At 41.4% G+C, this 24,435-nt stretch overlaps 1 protein-coding gene across 2 annotated transcripts in view; it reads left to right on the top strand.

Annotated features, from left to right (window-relative positions):
- The window catches only part of PREP (prolyl endopeptidase), a 120,208-nt gene extending 108,307 nt beyond the window's left edge, over nucleotides 1–11,901 (top strand). For both annotated transcript variants that reach the window (XM_035296416.3, XM_002806719.6), the window contains 5 exons: nucleotides 131–267; nucleotides 3,489–3,583; nucleotides 6,819–6,950; nucleotides 7,490–7,646; nucleotides 11,158–11,901. In XM_035296416.3, coding sequence (XP_035152307.2) covers nucleotides 131–267; nucleotides 3,489–3,583; nucleotides 6,819–6,950; nucleotides 7,490–7,646; nucleotides 11,158–11,452 — 816 coding nt within the window. In that variant the 3' untranslated portion in view covers nucleotides 11,453–11,901. The remainder of the gene's footprint in view (nucleotides 1–130; nucleotides 268–3,488; nucleotides 3,584–6,818; nucleotides 6,951–7,489; nucleotides 7,647–11,157) is intronic.
- The last annotated feature ends 12,534 nt before the right edge of the window (nucleotides 11,902–24,435 follow it).

The raw sequence follows: 24,435 nt of genomic DNA, 5'->3' as shown, positions 1-24,435 counted from the left end.
TTTAGAGGCGATAGGTTTTCATTGTGCCACTGTACATCATGAAGAGAGAGTTTACTGTTTTTCCCATTTAAAAGCATGCAGTATTTACTAAGTAATGCTAAATCTTATATTCTGCCTTCTTATGTTCTAGATTTTCTACCCCAGCAAGGATGGTACGAAGATTCCAATGTTCATTGTGCATAAAAAAGGCATAAAATTGGATGGTTGTCATCCCGCTTTCTTATATGGCTATGGTGGCTTCAACATATCCATCACACCCAACTACAGGTGAGCTCAGAATGCACTCACAGTGCCAGTGTTTGATCTTTTCCGTAGAGTGGAAACGAACCAGTGCTGTACTAAATCATCTTTCTAAAATACATTACTGCCCGGGTGTGGTGGTTCCCAGCACTTTGGGAGGCTGAGGCCGGTGGATCACCTGAGGTCAGGAGTTCAAGACCAGCCTGGCCAATGTGGTAAAACCCCATATCTACCAAAAATGCAAAAAAAAAATTAGCTGGGTGTGGTGGCGGGTGCCTGTAATCCCAGCTACTCAGGAGGCTGAGGCAGGAGAATCACTTGAACCCAGGAGGTGGAGGTTACAGTGGGCCGAGATCACCCCACTGCACTCTGGCCTGGGCAACAAGAGCAAAACTCTGTCTCAAATAAAATAAAATACAGTACTACAAAATTCTTTTTTTCCTAGATGGGCAGGATTGTGTGTTAACTATTGAAATTTTGACCAGGAATTGAAGGATCATTTACAAGCTAATCTTAAAAAAAAAAAAAAAAAAAAAAAAATTGTTTTTTCATTCAGGGTAATAGGTTGTTTGAGAACTAGATGGGGAGGCTATGACTGCATGACTCCAGGAAGATCAGCATGAGTCGAGGTCTTAAAGGAAGCTCCTTTCTTTGATGTTTGTCGTTTGCTCCACTGCACTACCTTCAGTATTCTTTTCAGAGGGAATGATTTCTTAGCTGATATTTTTCACCAGCAAAGTCTTAAAATAGACTGTCTTAACGTTCAGCCATAAATATGTTTTCTGTATACTCTGTTACATCATCTATATTTCAGACTGTTCTGTGCTCACTGTTTCTATGATTATTTCCCAGATAACTACGTTCAGGGAGAAAATTCTACATTCATATGTTTGCTGCTGTTGGTATAAATATCTTCTTTGTTATTTGCAAACTTGATTTTAGTATCCCATTGCCAATATAAAGTGGAATTTGCTTGAGCCCTTTTAGTAAAAACAAGGAGTTTCCTACCAGCAAGACTAACTTTGAGCCATCTTCCAAATAGAACCCCTTATGAAATCTGATTCACAGATTCATCCAGGATCTTTTCTGTTTGGGAAGAGCTTCATGAACTGGTGACTACCAGGACATAAATTCAGAATAGATTTAACCATCTGTCCTGAAGTTGAATACAAGAACAGTTACTTTGTTTTGAGCACTCAATATCTGTAGAAGCTCTTTATTTTAGGTGTAATGAAGTATGAAACATGATGCCTGCCCTCAAGTGATTTGTAATGAAACTGTGGATCTCAAGTATCTGGCTGAGGAGTTTGCATTTACTTTTTTGTTAGCAAGGAGCTGATGGGAGGCTTTTGTGTAAAATCATGATGTAGAACAGTATTTTCAAAAGATACGTGGCATCATCATATGAGTAAACGAAGGGAAACTAGTTAGAAAAGTGTCATAACGGTTGCTGTTCATTTATCCTGTATTGACAGCGCCATCTACCAGGCAGCATTCCAGACATGGGGACTTCCCATCTCTTTCCAAAGTTTCACAGGCAATGAGATTTGTTATGGTTGTAATAACAAATATGTAATATTAACACAGTGATATCTATGTGTTAATATTACATGCCATATGTATTCCCTGAAATTATTCTTCTAGGAATGCAAGCCTCCTTGCCCCTTGTAAAAATAATAAAAAAAGCAAGACAATAAACGTTGGTTTATTGTATTAACCTAATCCTTGTATCACTCAAAATGTTAAAATACAGGCTTCAGTTTTAGCTCACAGGGATGCTCGAGTGTGGGGCAGTGAACACGTGCTTCCTCAGTGAATAATGAGTCACCTCCAGCCCCATTTCCCTGGTCCCAGAAGGTGGAATAGGATCAAGACAACACTGATTCCTGAGTAGGTCTACTATACCTAAAACAAGCACTTGTCTTTGTTCATTTGGGCAACAAGCATTGATTAAGCCTGCCCTGCTGGGATTCAAGAGATAAGTCCCAGGGCCATTTTCATCCCAGAACCCGGTGCCTTTAATAGTAGTCTCAGAAGAGACCATCAAAGATGCATGAAAATCTTGGAGAGAGGACCAGGTGTTCAAACAACAGTTTGGCTAATAAGGTGTGGTTGGATGGCTGATACATCTACCTTAAGTCTTTCGACCTTTCCTGTTCATCCTCAATATTTAGGAAATTAGCATTCAAGCCATCAAGAGCCTTCAGGTTGCAGAAGCCCATGATTTCCCCAGTTTCTAAAAGAGTGACACAATTCTCAGAAATAGTTCTCAAAGCAAAGTTAATTTTAACTAGCAGCAGTGTCACTCAGTACTTTTAGGGTCATAGTGGAAAAAGAAGGGGGAAATAAAATCCAGATTTTCCGAAGGACTTAACACTTTCCTAGAGGGTTTGTGCTATAATTGCTTCCGTTTATCTCTAGAAAATATCCTCCAGCCCTGAAAACTCTATTCCTGATCGCCTTTACCTCTCGCACACCCTGTGTTGGCTAGTTTAACGGCGAAGTTCCTGTAGAACTGGAAAACATGTTTAAAAATCCGTGTTTTAGAAAAAGCTGTTTTTATTTTCCAACTTAAACAGTTTGGAGAAAGTTACTAAAAAAATGATAAACAGGACCATTATCAGGTGTTCCTGTGTGAGCCCAGCACCATCCATGCCTGGGCTGGCAGTGTTTTGTTTTTTCTCTGTTTATATTATGAATTGTATAGTGAAATATTTATCTGTTTAGAAAAATAAGACACATCAAATGCCTGTGAAAACATATTAGCTTTGCTCGAGCACGGTGGCTCACGCCTGGAATCCCAGCACTTCAGGAGGCCAAAGCAGGCGGATCACTTGAAATCAGGAATTCAAGACCAGCCTGGCCAACTTGGCAAAACCCCGTCTCTAGTAAAAATACAAAAATTAGCCAAGTGTGGTGGCACACACCTGTAATTCCAGCTACTTGGGAGGCTGAGGCAGGAGGATCACCTGAACCCAGAAGGTGGAGGTTGCAGCAAGCCATGATCGTGTCACTGCGCTCCAGCCTGGGTGACAGAGCCAGACTGTCTCAAAAAAAAAAAAAGCCTTGCAATTAGGTACTAATTGGAAGTTACGTATTTTTCACTTAAGCAATATAAGGAATATCAGTCTCCTATTTAGATGATATTACTCAGTGTTCTTGGGCATACACTTTTTTGAGAAGGAGAGGGGTAACATGGTCTTCATTAGGCAGTTAATGGAAGGTTAACTGTTTTTACTGTTTCTCAGTGTTTCCAGGCTTATTTTTGTGAGACACATGGGTGGTATCCTGGCAGTGGCCAACATCAGAGGAGGTGGCGAATATGGAGAGACGTGGCATAAAGGTGAGGCGTTCTTTCTACAGAAACACAAGTCTGACATAGTCAAAGCAAAGGTCGTGTTGATCCTTACTGTCTGAATGAGCTGAGGGGGTTAGGAGCAGGAAAGCTTTTTGGCTAGACGAATAAAAACCAAGGATATTATCAAACATATTTAGGCACCACTCGCCTCTTAAAAACAACTCACTCTTTTCATGTTTTATTTTCCTTTGTTTTAATAAATAGATGAAGTACATATTTTTCAGAAGCATTTCCTTTTATTTGGGGGTTTAACAGCTCATAGGTTGTGTTTTTAATTATCATTGTCAGAAGTGAATCTTGGAGAGCTTTTTGGTATTTATTCTGTCTCCTCTTAGCCTTGTTTTTACAGTTTAGTATTAGTTGACTGTCTTGAAACAGAAGTCAAGGCGGGTCGTTTTCTCTGAAGAGAAAGGAATAGTATGCTCCTGCCGGTTCTCTCAGATCTTCCTGGCATTGCTGAGAAATCGCATCCTCCTAGCATGGCTGCTGTGACTCTATCGTGCATTAGTTTTAGACACAAAAACACAGTCATTTTTTTTTTTTTCTGGTTTTATTCCATCTCCATTCTCTGGCCTCCTGAAGCATATTATCAATACAGAATTCTAGCTAATTGACAAATACCCAGATGGTCAGAGTTTTTTTGAATGATCATCTGCATCTTTTCCATTTCTTTCTATGTGGAGCACCCCGTCACCCAGGCTTTTTGTGTATCTGAAATTGAATTCATAGACTAACCAGGATCGGGGTCCACACATAGGGGTATGATGCATAACCTATATACAACTTAAATAGGAAATCAGGTGAATCAAGGGGTTCAGAATTAGCACACACATTTGGGATGTAAATCAAACATATGGTATACAGAAATTTTATTCTCTTATCACTCATCTTAATATCAGTTTCACAGTATGATTTTAGTGTAAACTATAATATCAACTCAAAATTATGCAATGAATTCTATGCAGTTTCAGAGACAGTCACAGTCGGTAGTTTCTGGGGATGATACCTGACAACAGTGGACCAGATGGCTGGCCACGAGCACTCACTGTCACTAAGGTGCCCTTGAGGAATCTGGTGTCAGCCCCTGGGGTGCATACTGGATGCCCAGGGGTCAGGCCTAGATAGGCCTGACCATTCAAAGTGGTCTGAAGAGGTTCTTCACATGCCTTGGTTGTGTGTCTTTGGGGCAGGGGGAATGTGGGAAAGCACCTCTACCAGCTCTGTGCTTCCCCCAATCTTGTTTATAGTAAGTTCTGCCAGGACACTAGGGTTGGTCAGCAGCTCTAGGTAGAGTCTCCCCAGCATCAGAGACCACCCTTCAGATCTGTACCTCTCTTCTGTTTCCTACGCCATCCCAAACCTGAGGCTTGAGGCCCTGAGTTTTTTTTTGTTTTTGTTTTTTCCATCAAATCAAATCAGCAAACATAAGGATAAACCTGTAAAGAGATTTCCATAAGTACCTGTCAGGTACCATATGCCGGAAAGGCCTAGGTCTGACCTCTGGGCATCTAGCATGCACCCCAGACTGGTGCGGGCTGACACCAGACTCCTCAAATGAACCTTAGTTGAGAGTGAGTGCTCGTGGCCAGCCATCTAGTCCACCGTGGCCAGGTATCATCCCCAGAAACTACCGACTGTGACTGTCTTTGAAACTGCATAGAATTCATTGCATAATTTTGAGTTAATATTAGAGTTTACACTAAAATCATACTGTGAAACTGATATTAAAAGATGAGTGATAAGAGAATAAATTTTCTGTATACCATGTTTGATTTACATCCCAAATGTGTGTGCTAATCACCTGATTTCCTATTTAAGTTGTATGTAGTTGATGTCCCAGACTCCCTACACATGGACCCCTGATTCTAGGACTCTCTCCTGAAAGAACTGGATTCTTCTCCAGAAAATCCCTCTGGTCATCAGGTGCCCACCATGCTCTGATAAGGAAGAGTACCCTTGCTCCTGGTCTGTTCTCTCATTCTTTTATTAATTACAACCAAGTTATTTGCCAGTCTTGGGATTAGGGAGGTTCAAGCTTGACCAAGGCTAACAGTAGACTATGTTTAGACTGACTGATAAACTTCTTCAAAATGTAGGCCATGATGTAAGGACAAGAAATAGACCTTTTCCAGTTACAGCCTAGGATACAAAACATTGGTAAATCTGAATTCCATTCTTTTAATTGACTTTAAAATTTAATGCTTTTTAAAATTTAGTCATATCCCCAAAATACTGTTATTCCTAGAAACTAAGTAATCCTAGCTGTTCTAAATTAACTGGTAATTTCTTAACATTTGTCTTGATATGAAAAACATTTCAGTAGCACTCCTTTATCTTTAATTAAATTTCAGCCCAAGTGGTTAATCTCAAATATCTAATTAGATCTGTCTGTTCTCTGTTCATTTCAAAGGCAGTTATTTCAGACATCTGTTTCTTTGAGCACATGCTTTTGACTTTTGGCCTTTACTTATAGATATTTCACAGCCCTGTAAATGTTTCTCCAAGTAATTTGTTTGGTTTAATACACTGGAATGATTTGCAGATGATAAAGCCCAGATTCTCTGGGGAAAGGTTTAAGGTCTTTTATTCTGGAATTGAGAAACCATTATATGGTGATCTGCTGCAGCACTACCTCACCACCCAATTCCTGCTGATTCTTTAAATTAATAACTGTGGGCAAGACTGGGGAATTTCTTTCTTCCCATCCCCAACCATGTCCGACTCCTGCAGAGGTGGGGGATGGGAAGTGTGCCTCTGCAGAGCACTTCCACCTCCATCTTCTCAGGGTGGGGAGGCACAAGCACCCCCACAGCCAGCTCTGGCATGGGTGCTGGGTGGAACCCAGCTGCAGGTCTCGCTTTATATTTTAAGTTCAGCTTCCCAGAATACAGGTTCCTTGTGAGGACATGCTTGTATCCTTTCATCATCATGCTTCTCTCATAACCGACCATCTGTTCCCTTTGGGGCATTTCCTGTTTAAGTTCTAGAGGCTTTTAGAAAAATACAGATCCACCATATGGATTAGCATAGTGGTATTGATGATCTGTTTCCACAGTGCATAACAGAACTTAAATTGAGGCATTTTTAATGCAGTGTTAACCCATTGTTTTTAAGTTAATCAGTAGTTGAAACTGTGCCCTGTCACCACTGGAATTCCCTTTAAATTTATTTTTATGTTTGGTTTTGTTAATTAACTATCTTCCACTTTGGCACATTGTAGGTGGTATCTTGGCCAACAAACAAAACTGCTTTGATGACTTTCAGTGTGCTGCTGAGTATCTGATCAAGGAAGGTTACACATCTCCCAAGAGGCTGACTATTAATGGGGGTTCAAATGGAGGCCTCTTAGTGGGTAAGTAGTGGATTTTATTCATTGTACTTACTAGTTAGCCCTCTTGGGGTTTTCAGATAAACCATCTGTAGGCAGCTCTTGATTCACTTTGTGGATAGGACCACAAAGTGGTATAAGGAGAGCAAAACCTGTTTCTACTGTTTGTATTTGGGCATCTGATAAATGACATACAAAGAGACCCTATTACGCCTTGGGCAGGTCCTGAGACCTCGGACAGGTCCCTTAATCCTCATCACTGTGAAAGCAACTGGGGATGGGTGGGGGAGGGGATACAGGGTTTCCAGAAAGTCCTCAAGCTTTTCAAGATTCGCTTTGGGGAGTAAAGCTTTATTACTGATGAGAATTCCCACCCCTCTGACAGATATCAGAGGGGGTGGGGAGCTTTGGGGCTCTTGGCAGGTGATTTCTGATGGGTTCCTCCTATGCTCTGAGGATAAATAAATGCAACCAGGGTTCTGGAAGCATGTAAGTATTGCCTTGCTTTTTTTATGTAGATGTTTAATGATAGACTGCCTCCCTTTTCTACCTTGGGTTTTTAGCTACTTGTGCAAATCAGCGACCTGACCTCTTTGGTTGTGTTATTGCCCAAGTTGGAGTAATGGACATGCTGAAGTTTCATAAATATACCATTGGCCATGCTTGGACCACTGATTATGGGTGCTCGGACAGCAAACAACACTTCGAATGGCTTGTCAAGTAAGGCTCTTTTGACATATATATGTTAGTGATCTGATTGAAACTGAACAGTCACACAACAGGATTAGTGCTTGAGCTTTGTCATCTTCAGTGTCTTGCATATAATTTACTGAGAAGTGGAAGAGGTGGCAATACCTACTTGTCTTTTCTTGTTTTAATCTAGTCTTTAACAAAAGCAACAAACTACAAAAATGTGGTAGGGAGAATTCTAAAGATGGCATCCCAAACACTTATCTAGGTACTGCTTGCTGTGAAGAGGGCAGGATATTAATCTGCTGCTCTTTGGATTATCTGAGGGGTGACAAATCACATAAACCCTTAAAGGCTGAGCGCATTCTCTGGCTGGAGTCAGGCATGCAGCAGAAAGGGAGGTCAGAGAAATTGAAAGCATGTAAAGGATTCAACCTGCCATTGCTGGCTTTGACTGTGGAGAAAGGGGGACCTCTAGAACCCGAGAGCAACCCCCAAACAACAGCCATCAAAGAAACAGGACCTAAGTCCCACAGCTGTACAAAACTGAATTCTGCCAACATCCCAAGCCTGCAAGAAGGTGTTTTCCAAAGTTTCCCCTTAAGAGTCCAATCAGCCAACACCTTCATTTTGACCTCGGGAGACCCAGAGCAGACAACCCAGCTGAGCCAACCCAGACTGCTGACTTACAGACCTGTGAGATAAGAAGTCTGTGGTGTTTCAAGCTGCTAAAGTGGTGGTAATTTGTTACTGTAGCAATCAAAAGGCATTATTATGCTTTATATCAATGCATGGGATTTTCTTTTTTTTTTTTTGAGACAGCGTCTCATTCTGTCACCAGGCTGGAGTGCAGTGGCACAATCTCAGCTCACTGCAACCTCCGCCTCCCAGGTTCAAGCAGTTCTCCTGCCTCAGCCTCCCGGGTAGCTGGGACTACCAGGCGCATGCCACCACACCCAGCTAATTTTTGTATCTTTAGTAGAGACGGAGTTTCACCATGTTGGCCAGGATGGTCTCGATCTCTTGACCTCGTGATCTGCCCGCCTCAGCCTCCCAAAGTGCTGGGATTACAGGCTTGAGTTACCATACCCGGCTGGGATTTTCTTTTCTAAATTAAGCAAAGAATATAAGCTCCTGAAGTAGCAGATCAAAATTAAAAGTAGGGGAAGGGCGGTTGAGTATGGTGGCTCACACCTGTGGTCGCAGCACTTTGGGAGATGGAGGCAAGCAGATCGCCAGCTGAGGAGTTCAAGAGCAGCCCTTCATGGGCAATGTGGTGAAACCCTGTCTCTACAAAATATTAGCTGGGCATGGTGGCGCTGCCTGAAGTCCCAGATAATCGGGAGGCTGAGGTGGAAGGATGGCTTGAGACTGGGAGGCAGAGGTTACAGTGAGCCAAGATATACCCTCCACTACACTCTAGCCCGAGCAGCAAAGCAAGACCCTGTCTCCAAAAAAAAAGAATATATTCAAGTACAGTTAAACTTATTTTATGCTCAGTATAGCTGCATACATTTGAAACTGCAAGTTGCATTATTGAAATCTTATACAATGTTCCCTGTACCCTGAAACCACTATGGTGATTGATAACAATGAGTAAACAGACATTAAAACTTCTTTTTGGCCTTTCATTCTCCATTATGTAAGAGTTTTTAAATTTTATTTTTAATCAGTAGTGTTTAGGAGTGGCTCTCAGACTGGCACGAGAAGCCTGTTCCACCTGTTGTCAGTAAACCACAAATTTTGACCAAAATAACTAAAGTTTTTTCTTTGAGACAAGATCTCTGCTGCCCAGGCTGGAGTACAGTGTCACAATTCGGCTCACTGCAACATCCGCCTCCTGGGTTCAAACAGTTCTCATGCTTCAGCCCCCAGTAGCTGGGACAAGTGGGCTCCACCATGCCCGGCCTGGTTTCTAAAGTTTATTCTTTCATTTTGTTTGCTTTTTACGGCTAGCCTCTCCAGTTTGAAATACACTTAAAATGACTGAATTTTTTTAACTGGGTAGGGTACTTTAAACTACTACATGCTGTTCTCTAAGGGGAAGCAAAGTTCACTATGAAAGTACTTTTCAGTGTACACAGGCCTCATTGACACATATTGGTAAAAGTTAGAGAAAACTGGCACCTAAGGAAACAAGTCCTATTTAAACTCATTCGAAAATACTGAGTTAATTGAATGAAGGCAAGAGAATATTAGAGACACCTAATACTTTCAAAATTAATTTAAAAACAAAAAAGTTCTAAATATTTTTCTCTGTGATGTTCCAAACCTTGCTCTCCTAGGGCTACATTGCCTTTCCCCTGCCGCTGGTAAAGTGAGCTAGGAAGGCCCTGCAGGGAGCTCTACCAGCCCAGCACCTCCCGCCCTCCACCTATATTTGGGGTATGCCTCACGGATCACCAAAATTATTAAACGGTGTTTCCCCAAAAAGAGCTAGAGTTCCAAGTTTGAATGACTAGGAGATAAAGCCTAATGTGTTTCTTTTCTATAGATAATGTATAAATGTTGCATGTGAATCTCCAAGGGGGAGATTATTGTTAACAGGCAGTGTTTTCCAAACTTGTTTCTCCTTTGAACTAACCCCTATTTGGAAGAATGGGGTTGGTCATAAAACACTCTTAAAATGAGATCAAAAAACAGATCTCCAACTTACCTGTTGGGAAACTGAAGCCCAGAAACTGAGAGTGTTTTGGCCTCAAGTTGGTTAACTGAGCAGAATTTTTACTGTTTTCACTATTTACCCTTCAAAATAAAACTCAACAGTTGATTTTATTCATTAATATTAAATACTTTGAAGAACATGGCACCTGTATTAGGAAAATGTAAAGAAAAAATATCCAGAGATTTCTCTCACTTTTTGCTATTATCAGTCACTGTTAAAATCAACATTACTTTTATACTTAACACCCTTCTTGTTAACTTACCCAGGAAACTTGCCTTGTCCTTCAGAAGGTGCCGCCTCCACTGCTCAAAGGCTGCTGCTTTCTGCTGGACTGAGAGCCAGCAGCCCGTCCTGCTTCCTCAGTTCACAGACAAGAAGCGAGGCCCAGAGAGGACCTGTGCTTTTTCTAAGACTGCAGAACTGAGCCTGGAATAAAGGGGCAGCAAGCTATTGTGTACTGTGGATTTCAAGTTTCTCAACAAAAGAAAGGCTTGGACTTATAACCACACCCAGTGGTTTAAAAAGACAATTATTACTCCACTACGTAGCAGTAAAAGTCTAGAGATCATGAAACTATTCATCTTAAGAGACAGTAAGCATGCCTATGATTTGGGTTGTTTCCACAGCCCTGTGACCTTCCTTCTGACAGTCTTTCAAAGCTGGAGCCACATAAATGACACAGCTCTGCAGTGCAGGAGCCCTTGCCGGTCACGGCCTAAATGGCCATGCACACACAGTCTGTGGTAGTCACTCATATACTAGTTAAGTTAGCCTAGTAAACTACATAGGTCCCTGTGCCATACCAGTTCTCCTTGATTGTCCTACAAAAACCTCTGTGTTGTTCTCCAGCCTCACAAAGGCGTCTTTGCCTTCCAGATACTCTCCACTGCATAACGTGAAGTTACCAGAAGCAGATGACATCCAATACCCGTCCATGCTGCTCCTCACTGCTGACCATGATGACCGCGTGGTCCCGCTTCACTCCCTGAAGTTCATCGCCACCCTTCAGTACATTGTGGGCCGCAGCAGGAAGCAAAGCAACCCCCTGCTTATCCACGTGGATACCAAGGCGGGCCACGGGGCAGGGAAGCCCACAGCCAAAGTGATAGAGGAAGTCTCAGACATGTTTGCTTTCATAGCACGGTGCCTGAACATCGACTGGATTCCATAAACAGTTTCCCACTCCCTCCTGACAGCGACAGAAAACCTCAAGGGCTTTCCCACTGTTCAAACCAGGAAACCACTGGGCATAATGCTTCCCCACGGAAACATTGTTCCTGCACTCACAAACTACAGTTAAACAGAACTGCTGTGGGAATTTTATCTTTTTTAGGCTTCTTCTTTTTAGCAAGCCCTTGACGTTTCTTTTTCCACCCTGTCTGGGCACATGTGTGTGTGTGTTTTTTTTTTAAGGCATGTTTGGATAAATAGCTAAATGGCAACAGACACATTGTGAATGTTAGATTGCTGAATTAAGGATCATAGTCGGGCATCCTTCTATATAACACCTCAGTGAAATTTGCTTCTATATCCATAACCTGTATATCTTTAAATAAATGTGAGAAATGTTCTCATGGAGAAGACATCTTTGCAAAAATAATAAATGTTATTTAAGAATGAGAGGCTTTACTTCCAGTTTCTTCATGTTGGGGGCAACTCTAGAAGTGTTTTCTGTGAGAATAAAGCATTTCCCCTTTCTGCAACAAGTTGATTTCCAAGCAGTTAAGGCATAAAATATCAGCTTTGAAAGTAATTGAGTTCATCCATTCCATCTCTGTTGTTAGAGGTGATGCAGCTGTCTGTCAGAGGTGGCTCACTGTCATAAACACTAACCACTTAGGTAATCTGATCTGGGGCTCTTCACATTTGGATCCCTCCTTTCAAAAATCAGTGGACTGGAAAATTCAGATTCTTCACCTATTTGTCTGTTATTGACTTGTTTACAAAATATCCCTAGAAATCAGAGTTCCTTGGATCTAAAGATCCTTGGTTCCAAGAGATCACATGAGTAATTATCCAAACAGATACATATATCTAATCTTACCTTAACCATCAGAAATTTCAGCATTTCTCAAGCTGTTTCTCCCCCACAGATCACTCCTGGAAATAGAAATAGTCACACTTAACTGGGGGAAAAAAAAAAGGTTTGGTTTGCCCACACCCCACCCCTAAGATTTTTAAGATACACTAATCCTCAAACTTCTATCCACACAATTTTTTTCAAGGCATATATTTTAACATCTCATGAAACAGTGTTCCTCTGGGTGTTCATTTGGGAAATGCTGATCTAACTTAACAGTTTTTCCTTTGTCTTGCTTTATCAGATAAGATGAAAATTATTTGGGAAGGCAGCAAAACACACTGCCACGTGTGTACCTATGCAACTATCTTGCATGTTGTGCACAGGTACCCCAAAACCCAAAATGCAATAAAAAAATAAAGATGAAAATTATTTTATACAGCATCTTAACCTTATATAAAATGCCTTAAAAGAGTACTTCATTATTCCAATAATTTGTACTTTTCCAAGTAAGCCCTATCTTCTAAATTGTATATGTATGTGCTTTTAAGAGCTCTCTCTCTCTACTTACCAAGTTGTGGTCAAAAATTAGAAATGCTATTTTCTATCAATCATATCACTGCATACCAAGAAAGACAGCTACGTGGCTTGGTTTCTCTTCTGGAATCATGTTTTCCATTACTGTTTAAGTACTGTATATAATACAGCTGTCCTTAAACATGTGATTCATCATAACCCCTCTGGAAACAAAGTGTGCCAGTAGCTGGTGTTGCATGCCGAGACTCTCCTCATCACCATCTACTCAGAGATACTAATAGCTAGATTTGGTATAACTGCTGACAAACATGGCAGGAAAAAAAAATACATTTGCACAGTCAAGCCAAAGGCCTCTTTCCTAGACCAGATGTGTTGTGTGAAGTACAGATAGCTGAGTTGTACCCACTGAGTCCAGAGCATTTTCAAGGTTGCACTGAATCTAACCACACTTTCTGAGGTCTGCTTCACAGCTAAATACAGTGTGTAGTGTCAGCTTCACATGTCAGTCGGGACTGAGTTCAAATCCCAAATGTCACTTCACAACTGATGATGAGGGGGAATACAGTAATACATATATAAATGCCTAGCATGATTGGCCTCCAGTTATGAGTTTTCTTTTCCAACCTAATTTTTGTATCTGGATTTTTTTGAGAAAGAGTCTCACTCTGTTGCCCAAACTGCAGTGCAGTGGTGCGTTCTCATCTCACTGCAACCTCTACCTCCCGGGTTCAAGCAATTCTCCTGCCTCAGCCTCCCCAGTAGCTGGGATTACAGGCACGTGCCACCACACCCAGCTAATTTGTATTTTTAGTAGAGATGGGGTTTTACCATGTTGGTCAGCCTGGCCTTGAACTCCTGACCTCAGGTGATCCACCTGCCTCAGCCTCCCAAAGTGCTGGGATCACAGGCATGAGCCACCACACTTGCTCTCTTAACTGCTGTTGTCTGAGTGTTTATATCCTCTCCAAAATGTATATGTTGAAATCCTAAATCCCAAAGTGATGGAATTTAGGAGGCAGGGCCTTCAGGAGGTGATGGGTCATGAGGACAGAATCCTCATGAATGGCACCGTTGCTCTTATCTTAGAGCCCAAGGAGAGACCCCCTCATCCCTTCTACCATGTGAGGACACAGGAGATGTCCCCTCTGTGCCTGGAAGCAATACTCATCAGACACCAAATCTGCCAGTGCCTTGATCTAGATGTCCCAGACTCTAGAACCGTGAGAGAAAAATTTCTGTTCTTGATAAGCCACCCAGTTTATGGTATTCTCTTATAGCAGCTTAAACAGACTAAGATACCCACTAGTCTATTAACAAGATAATAACAAAGAATCATTTCAGGAATGAACAAGAAACAGGAAGAACAAAAGCTGTGAAGACACAAAGTGGGGCAAATGAATGTCTGTGGGAAGGAATGCTATTTGAGTCGAGGTCAGGGTGCCTCTTCAAGGAAGCAACATTTGAATCAAGACCTGAACAGAATGAGGGACAAACAATGGGCAAAGATTTGGGGTTGCTGGGGGGAGGTGACAGCAGCAATGGGCAGAGCCTGAGTCGGGAACCAGTCAGGCCTTTGGAGGAAGAGCAGGAAGCCAGTGTAGGGGCAACAGGGAGCCAGGTGGGGCCTGGAGGATAGGCTGGAGAAGGCAGGCAGCTCAGTCAGGTGAAGTCACTGAGAGGAGAGACCGACAGCCCTGTGGGAAACTGGTGACAGGAGAGCGGGGGTGGGGCAGGGGGTGGGGAAGGGGGAAAGCAGGGCATTATTCAAATATTCAAAGAGCAGACGGCTTAGCACCTTTAAAGAACCGTGGGTCTGGGAGCAGCAGGAACCCACCATCACAAAAATCACTGACATGCCACATCACGAATGAACTTCAAAGACACAGCACAAGAAGCCAGATACACATGACTGTGTACAGACTGATTATATTAAGTGAAGTTTCCTGAAAAGGCAATCTAAAGATAGAAAGAATGTAGATTACTGGATACCTGGAGTTGGGGGTGAAGATGGTAATTAACTACTTGGGCATAAATAATCTAACCGGGATGATCAACATGTTCTAACACTGGGTTACACAACCTGATAAATTTACAAAAACTTCACTGAGTTGTATACTTGAAGTGTATGAATTTGACAGTTTGTAAATCATAATGTTATCAAAATAATCTCTGAGTGAAATAAAGGGAGAAAGGAGCAATGACCCTGCTAGATGAGTGTCTTCCAGGAATAGCCACCTGAAGAATTGCAGAGTCAAGTAAGAAAAGCAGGTGACCAGGGGCAGCAGAGATAAACGCTTGTGTATCAGGCTTAGGCAAAGAGGATAAAGGCTATTTTGAGCAGCCGTCTTTAGGTCAGAGTTCACATCTGGCAGGCAAAACTGTCCCTCTCTCTGTCTACTGAGTTTGACTCCTGTAGATCAAATGTCAGACGTGCTGATGGGGTATCCTGAGAATATGCCCTGCATCCACCATACAGGCTTCACTCTGCTCAGGAGCTCAAGGCGTCCTGCGGCCATGTGACTGCAGCACTGAGAAGCAGGCTGGGAGAGGCACAGGCAAGGAGGGTTCGTTCAATGCCAAGTAAGGGACTAAGGAAGCTCTTGTTTACTATGCTAGAGAAAATGTCTTGCTGGTCATTTGTGGAGGTTATTAATGCCAAATAATCTGATAAATTATAAACAAAATATCATAATCGTAATATATGATTTAAAGGTGACTTACATCTAATTGACAAAATAGTATAGTGTCTTCCAGTTCCAAAGCATTAAAGCCTTTGATAAACATCAGAGGAAAGAGCTTCCGGTCACTGCTATGGAGAGTCAAACTGAGGTTAACCTGAAAACAAAGTCAGCATCAAAATGCAACATCCCTAAAACTCCAGAGAAAATGAGGGAAGTTGGGCCAGGTGCAGTGGCTCATGCCTGCAATCCCAGCATTTTGGGAGGCCGAGGTGGGTGGATCATGAGGTCAGGAGTTCGAGACCAGCCTGATCAACATGGCAAAACCCCGTCTCTACTAAAAATACAAAAATTAGCTGGGCATGGTGGCACACACCTGTAATCCTAGCTACTCAGAAGGCTGAAACAGGAGAATTCCCTGAACCCGGGAGGTGGAGGTTGCAGTGAGCCAAGATCGTGCCACTGCACTCTAGCCTGGGCAACGAAGTGAGACTTCATCTCAAAAAAAAAAAAAAAAAAAAAGAAAGAAAGAAAGAAAGGAAAGGAAAGAAAGAGAAAGAAAGAAAACAAGGCAAGTTAACACAGGCAGCGCCGAGTTATTTCCCCTGGACATTCAGGTGTTGCTGCTGTGATTGGCATTTTTCCAGAGGACCAGGTTGCCTGCGATCTCAGGCCCCAGAAGATGCAGGAACCTGAACACCTGAACCCACCCCTTGCTCTGTCACTACTCTGGTCTTGCCTTGGAGTGTAAAATTCTCCAATTCATCCAAGATGCAGTCACATACCACATAACGACATTTCTGCATACGACTGCATGTATGATGGTAGTGCCATAAGATTGTAACAAGCTGAAACATTTCTATCACCTAATGATATCGTAGCCACCCTAATGTCACAGTGCAACACATGTGTTTGTGGTGATGTTGTTGTAAACAAACCTACTACACTGCTGGTCACATAAAAGTCTAGCACATACAAGTAGGTACAGTACCTAATACCTGATCATAACAACTGTTACTAGTTTATGTGTTCACTCTATTATAGTTTTTATCATTTTTGAGTAAAAATGATAAAAAAAACAAAACAAACTAAAAACAAAAAATAAAAAGCTACCCCATGAGACAGTCTCAGGCAAGTCCTTGAGGAAGTTTCCAGAAGAAGTCACTGTTATCACAGGAGAGTACAGCTCCATGAGTGTTACCACCCCTGAAGACCTTGGAAGGATGTGGAGATGGAAGACAAAGAATAATACCGATAATCCTAACCCCGTGTAGGTCTAGGCTAATGTGTGTGTTTGTGTCTTCATTAACAAAAAACATTGAAAAGTAAAAATATATATATCTATGAAACAAGAACAGTTTTGTATAGCTGTAAAATGTATATGTTTTAAGCTAAGTTTTATTTTTAAATTTATTTATTTTTGAGAGGGAGTTTCACTGTTGTCATCCAGGCTGGATTGCAATGGCACTATCTTGGCTCACTGCAACCTCCGCCTCTTGGGTTCAAGCGATTCTCCTGCCCTAGCCTCCTGAGTAGCTGGGATTACAGGCACCCTCCCACCACCACCCCCAGCCAATTTTTGTATTTTTAGTAGAGACGGGGTTACACCATGTTACCCAGGCTGGTCTTGAACTCCTGACCTCAGGTGATCCACCCACCTTGGCCTCCCAAAGTACTGGGATTACAGGCATAAGCCACTGTGCCCAGCCTAAAAGTTATTACAAGAGTCAAAAAGTTTACAATATTTTCCGACATAAGTAATAAATTTACAACAAATTTATTATTGAAGAAAATAATATTTTTGTATAAATTTAGTGTAGCCTATGGGTACAGTGCTTATAATGTCTGCAGTAGCGTACAATAATGTCCTAGGCCTTCACATTCATTTGCCACTAACTTACCCAGAGCAACTTCTGATTCTGCAAGCCCCATTCATGGTGGGTACCATACACAGGTGTACCATTTGTCTTTTATACCATACTTTTATAGCACCTTTTCTATGTTTAGATACACAACTATTTCCTGTTGTGTTATAACTGCCTACCATATTCAGTAGAGTAACATGAACAGGTTTGTAGCCTATGATCAACATGCTATGCCTTCTAGTCTAGGTATGTAATTATCAGGCTATACCATCTAGGTTTGTGTTGGTACACTCTACAATGTTTGCACAACAATGAAATTGTCAAAGGACGCATTTCTCAGAATGTATCCCTGTTGTAAAGCTATGAATGACTGTAGTTGCTAAACTTAAATGTCTTTTGCAAGGGATAACAGGAAGGGGCTTCATTTGTGAAGACCTTTACTTTTGAGTTGATTTTGCTATTTCCTAGGGACAGCAGGATTTGAAAGATGACATGTGGATGAAGTGGGTTTAAAGAAATCTGAGAAGGGGAGAAAACTGTCAAAGCAGCTAGGTACTGGGAAGGTATGATGCCAGGAGAGAAATTAAGGAATTGATATTGTAATATAGTTTGCCTGCCTCTCACTCCTGTTCTCAGCATCTCAGCCCAGGAGTGCCATTGCATGGCCTCACCTGTCTGTTGGGGTCTATCCCTAGCAACTCCACAATGTTAAGAGCCCCAGCTGAGATCAAGGTGGTGAAGAAACAGATGTTTTGCAGTCTTTTTTTTTTTTTTTGAGACGGAGTTTCGCTCTTGTTACCCAGGCTGGAGTGCAATGGCACGATCTCGGCTCACCGCAACCTCCGCCTCCTGGGTTCAGGCAATTCTCCTGCCTCAGCCTCCTGAGTATCTAGGATTACAGGTACGCGCCACCATGCCTAGCTAATTTTGTGTATTTTTAGTAGAGACGGTGTTTCACCATGTTGACCAGGATGGTCTCGATCTCTTGACCTTGTGATCCACCTGCCTCGGCTTCCCAAAGTGCTGGGATTACAGGCGTGAGCCACCGCGCCCGGCCCTGTTTTGCAGTCTTAATCTGTCTTAGTGGGGAAGGAAAATTATTAGACACATAGGAACAAGAATAATTCACATATATATTGGCCACCTGAGACACAGCGTTTCAGGCACCTCGCATTTAGTTCAGAAGCTGTGTATCTTTAGAAAGAAATATCTTTACAGTGGCCCACACCTGTAATCCCAGCACTTTGTGAGGCCAAGGCAGGCAGATTGCTTTAGGTCAGGAGTTCGAGATCGGCCTGGCCAACATGGTGAAACCCTGTCTCTACTAAAAATACAAAAAATAGCTGGGTGTGGTGGCATGCACCTGTAATCCCAGCTACTCAGAAGGCTGGGATAGGAAGAATCACTTGAACCCAGGAGGTGCAGGTTGCAGTGAGCCCAAATCATGCCACTGCACTCCAGCCTGGGTGACAGAGTGAGACTTTGTCTCAAAGAAAAAAAAAAAAGAATATCTTTACAAGTATTTTTAAGTGGTTGCAAAATGAAAGTTACTTGTAATTTCCAAACTTTAAACTTTGTTATTTAAATGTAATAAATGTTGCTAAAATAATACAGAGAACATTATGCCCCTTGCTCAGATGTCCTTAGCATTGACATCTTTCATAATCAAAGTACATTTTCCAAATCCTGGCAAACATCACTGATACAGTGCTATGAAGTAACATACACACCTTATTTAAATTGTCTCAGTTTTCCTGCTGTCCTTTCTCTGCCCCAGCATCCCATATTGCATTTAGATGTCACGTCTCCTTAGTCTCCTGTATTCTGTGTCAGTACCTTTGTCTTTCCATGACTCTCACACCTGGAAGATTGGTCAGCTATTTTGTAGAATGTCCCTCACTTTAAGTTTGATGTTTTCTCATAACAAGATTAAGGTTATGCTTTTTTTTTTTAAGATGCAGTCTCCATCTGTCGCAGTGGCATGATCTCAGCTCACTGCAGCCTCTGCCTCCTGTCTTAGCCTCCTGAGTAGCTAGGGTTACAGGTGCCCGCCACCAGACCCAGCTAATTTTTGTATTTTTAGTAGAGACAGGATTTCACCATGTAGGCCAGGCTGGTCTTGAACTCCCGAACTCAAGTGATTGGCCCACCTCAGCCTCCCAAAGTGCTGGGATTACAGGTGTGAGCCACCACACATCAGCCAAAGTTATGTATTTTTAGCAAGAATACTCCAGATGTGACATTGTGCTCTTCTCAGTGCTTCATATTGGGGGTACGTGATGTTCATATGTCTTATTCCTGGTGACATCAATTTGGATCACCTGGTTAAGGTAGGGTCTGCCTAGTCTCTTCACTGTAAAATGACTATTTTTCCCTCTTAAGGATTACCTTAAAATTCAAGGTAACTTGCATTTTGTCTTAATTCACATGCATATTTAAATACCACTTTTGGAAAAATATTTCAAATTATAATAAACATTCATATAAATAAGGTTCCCGTGTGTCCTATCTCAAATAGTTGTTACCATCTGTTCTGTCCCCTAAGCCTGGACAATGTCCTGATTTTTCTCTCAGATCCAGTCATCAGCAAGTTCTACCAAATTCTACCTTCTAAATATGCTTCAAATGTATCCACTTCTCTATCCTCACCATGCTTCATAATTGGTCTCCCTGACTCCAAGTTTTGTTCCCTTCAGATTCTACTCGAGGGCTTTATACAAGTAAGTAGTAAGATCAGGTCACCTACCGTTTTAAGCCTTCTGTGGCTTCTCTTAAGCATAGACAGTCTCTGCAGCAAGGCCTGGGCTGGGCCCTCCAGGATGAACTAGTGGTAGAATGACCTAGACAGCTGAACAAGTTAATCTCCCAGCTACAGACCAGAATCAGCTGGAGCGCTTATTACAACTATAAATCCGGCCGGGCGCGGTGACTCACGCCTGTAATCCCAGCACTTTGGGAGGCCGAGGCAGGTGGATCACAAGGTCAAGAGATTGAGACCATCCTGGTCAACATGGTGAAACCTTGTCTTTACTAAAAATACAAAAAATTAGCTGGGCATGGTGGCGTGTGCCTGTAATCCCAGCTACTCAGGAGGCTGAGGCAGGAGAATTGCCTGAACCCAGGAGGCGGAGGTTGCGGTGAGCCAAGATCGCGCCATTGCACTCCAGCCTGGGTAACAACAGGGGAACTCCATCTCAAAAAAGTAAATAAATAAAATAAAATAAAACTATAAATCCATGGGGTTCACAGAGATTCTGCCTCAGAAAGAACCAGGATCTGCTGTTTAAAAGGCTCTGCAGGTGATTCCAATTTGGAGGTCAACCAAGGAATTACTGACTTAACACAGCAAAATGATATTGGTTCTCTGGAGGAAGCACAAGAAATTCTTTCCTCCATTTTTCAACTTTCTGGAATGCTGTTTCAATTTTGCTATAATTTCTAAATATATCTTTAAAAATTATATTACTAAGGGTTTTGTTTAAAAATTGGCAAAATATTAACTTTGCATATCATAACTTCTGTTGAAATTGCACGTATTACAAGAATGTAGTTTTTCTTATTTAAGAATGGTGATCATTTTATTTTCTAAGACTCACTATATTTAAATCCCTAGTGGTATGCATATAATCCTCTTGGGATCATTTGAAGTTTTACTGTCCTAAAGATCCAGTGTCCAGCAAAGAACATTTACCAAGCTCTGGTCCCGTATTTTAAAATTAGGTGGGGTCCCGTGCATGGCTGTGGAATATAGGAAATGCTCTACATCATGTTGGTTCGCCAGGTTTGAAAGACAAATACAGCCAGTTCACTTAGTGCTAAAAATGTATTTTTAGTCATTCTCAATTTTTTTCTTTCTTTTTTTTTTTAGATAGAGTCTTCCTCATTTACCGAGGCTGGAGTGCAACAGCAGGATCTTGGCTCACTGCCACCTCTGCCTCCCGGGTTCAATCAATTCTTCTGCCTCAGCCTCCAGAGTAGCTAGGACCAGAGGCGCCCACCACCATACCCAGCTAATTTTTACATTTTTATTAGAGATGATGTTTCTCCATGTTGGTCAGGCTGGTCTTGAACTCCTCTGACCTCAGGTGATCCACCCACCTCAGCCTCCCAAAGTGCTGGGATTACAGGCCATGAGCCACGGTGCCCAGCCCCAATATTTTCAAATTTAAATAAAAATTCCGCAATTTCAAAAACCTAAGTAAGCAATTATTTCTATCAAGTTCATTACTTGTGCCAGACTTAGGAATGCCTCAGCATAATTCTCTACGTGGTAACCTTTACCCTCATTTCTAAGATAGCAAAATACACAGTCCACCAATGAATTTTAAAGTTCAAAGTAAATATATTAAATATATAAATATATCAAATATTATAATACAGTATATATTTACTATTATATTATACATTAAATAGTGTGAACACTATTAGGGTGAGAAGTACACTGAAAACCCAGAATCCACCACTATGCAATATATGTAAGAAATCTGTACTTGTACCCCTAAATCAATAAAAATAAAAATATATTTAAATCCATATACAGATATAATGTGAACAAATATTGTATCTCCCAACAAGATAAGAGGAGTGGCATCTAAGCAGATTTTTTTTTTCAGTCAACATGTACCTCCCTTCACTTCTGATCTCACAGGTTTACACTTGAATGCACTGGGGAAATGCTGGCAGAGAGAGGGAGGAGATGGGGAGTAGAGGAGTCTCAGTAGATACCGGCTTGTAATCGTCTGTAACTTCCCAGTTCCCTAAACCCTCTGCTCTAAGTCAGAACCACTGCAGAATGTGACTGTTTTGTACGTCTAGAGATAACTCATTCACCACCTGTTCCTTTATATTTTTTTCTTGTGGCAAATATACACACATAGACAGACACACAAATATATGCATATATACATTTTTTTTTCTTGATACGGAGTCTCACTCTGTCACCCAGGGTGGAGTGCAGTGGTGCAATGTTGGTTCACTGCAACCTCCACCTCCTAGGTTCAAGCAATTCTCCTGCCTTAGCCTCCAGAGTAGCTGGGATTACAGGTGTGCACCACCATGCCTGACTAATTTTTGCATTTTTAGTAGACCAGGGTTTCACCATGTTGGGCAGGCTAGTCTCGAGCTCCTGACCTCATGATCTGCCCACCTCAGCGTCCCAAAGTGCTGGGATTACAGGGTGAGCCACTGCGCCCGGCCATATGCATATATTTTTAAGGCTATTTCTTAAGCAGTGTTGGGTTCACAGCAAAATTAAAGAGGAATGTAGATTTCCCATATATCCCCTCCCCCAACACATGACATAGGCTCCCCCATTATCAACATCCTCCACCTCAGTGGTACATCTGTTCTAACTAATGAACTTACACTGACACATTATAATCACCCAAAGTTCATCATTTACATTAAGGTTCACTCTTGGTATTGTATATTCTGTGGGTTTGGGCAAATGTATAACAACATGTATCTATCATTTTAGTATCATACAGAGCATTTTCACTGTCTTGAAAATCCTCTGTGCTCCATATTCATCTTCCTCAACCCTTGGAAAGCCGTGATGCTTTTATGTCTCCATAGTTTTGCCTTTTCAGAAGGTCATATAGTTGGAATTATACAGAAGGTAGCCTTTTCAGATTGCTTTCTTTCACTTATTAATATACTTTTAAGTTTTCTCCATGGTTTTTTGGTGGCTTGATAGCTAATTTCTTTTTAGTTCTGAAATATATTCCATTGTCTGTGTGTACTACAGTTTATTCATCCATCCACCCACTGAAGGACATCTTGGTGGCTTCCAAGTTTTGGCGGTTAGGAATAAACTGCTATAAACACCCATGTGCAGGTTTTGTGTGGATGCAAGTTTAACTCCTTCGAGTAAATACCAAGGAACACAATTGCTGGACTGTCCAATAAGAGTATGTTTAGTTTTGTAAGAAACTGGCAAACTGTCTTCCAAAGTGGCTACATCATTTTGTATCCCCATCAGCGATGAATGAGACCTCCTGTTGCTCCACATCCTGGCCAGCATTTGTCAGTGTTACAGATTTGGGGCATTCTGATAGGCAGGTTTTGTGTGTGTGTTCTACTGATACCATGTGATGTGGAGCATCTTTTTTATATGCTTATTTGTCATCTGTGTATCTGCTTTGGTGAGATGTCTGTTAAGGTCTTTAACCAATTTTTATGGACCAAAGAGTAATTTCTACATTCCTCTTTAATTTTGCTGTGAACCCAATACTGCTTGTTTTTATTCTTGAATATTAAGAATTCTTTGTATATTTTGGATTATAGTCTCTTATTATATATGACTTTAAAAATATTATCTCCTAGTCTATGACTTGTCGTCTCATTTTCTCAACACTGTATTTCACAGAGCAGTTTTTCATTGTCATAAAGTCCAACTTATTTCTTTCACAAATCATGCCTTTGGTGTTAAATCTAAAATGTAACTGCTATCCCCACGGTCAGTTAGATTTTCTCCTATGTCACCTTCTAGGACTTCTACAGTTTTCCATTTTATATTTAGGTCTATGATCCATGAGTTCATTTCTGTGAAGGGTATAAGGTCTGTGTTTAATTTTTTGTCTTTTTTGGCCTGTGGAAGTCCAGTTGTTCCAGAACCATTTGTTGAAAAGACTGTCTTTCTTCATTGTATTGCTTTTGCACTTTTGCCCAAGTAAGATGATTAGATTTATGTGGGTCTATTTCTGGGTTCTCTGTTCTGTTCCATTGATCTATTTGCCTGTTCTTTTGCCAATACCACACTGTCTTGATTACTGTAATTTATAGTAAGTCCTGAAGTCAGGTAGTGTCAGTCCTCAAACTTTGTTATTCTCATTCAAAATTGTGTTAGCTATTCTGGATATTTTGTTTCTTCATATAAACTTTAGAATCAGTTTGTTAAAAGACTCAAACTTAAGTTTCTGGGATTTTGATTGGGATTGCATTGAATATACAGATCAAGTTGAAAATAACTTTTTTTTTTCTTGAGACAGAGTCTCACTTTGTCACCCAGGCTGGAGTACAGTGGTGTGATCATGGCTCACTGCAGCCTTGACCT

Source organism: Callithrix jacchus, chromosome 4 (assembly GCF_049354715.1).
Source record: "Callithrix jacchus isolate 240 chromosome 4, calJac240_pri, whole genome shotgun sequence".
NCBI lineage: Eukaryota > Metazoa > Chordata > Mammalia > Primates > Cebidae > Callithrix > Callithrix jacchus.
This window is presented reverse-complemented; position numbering and strand designations above follow the sequence as displayed.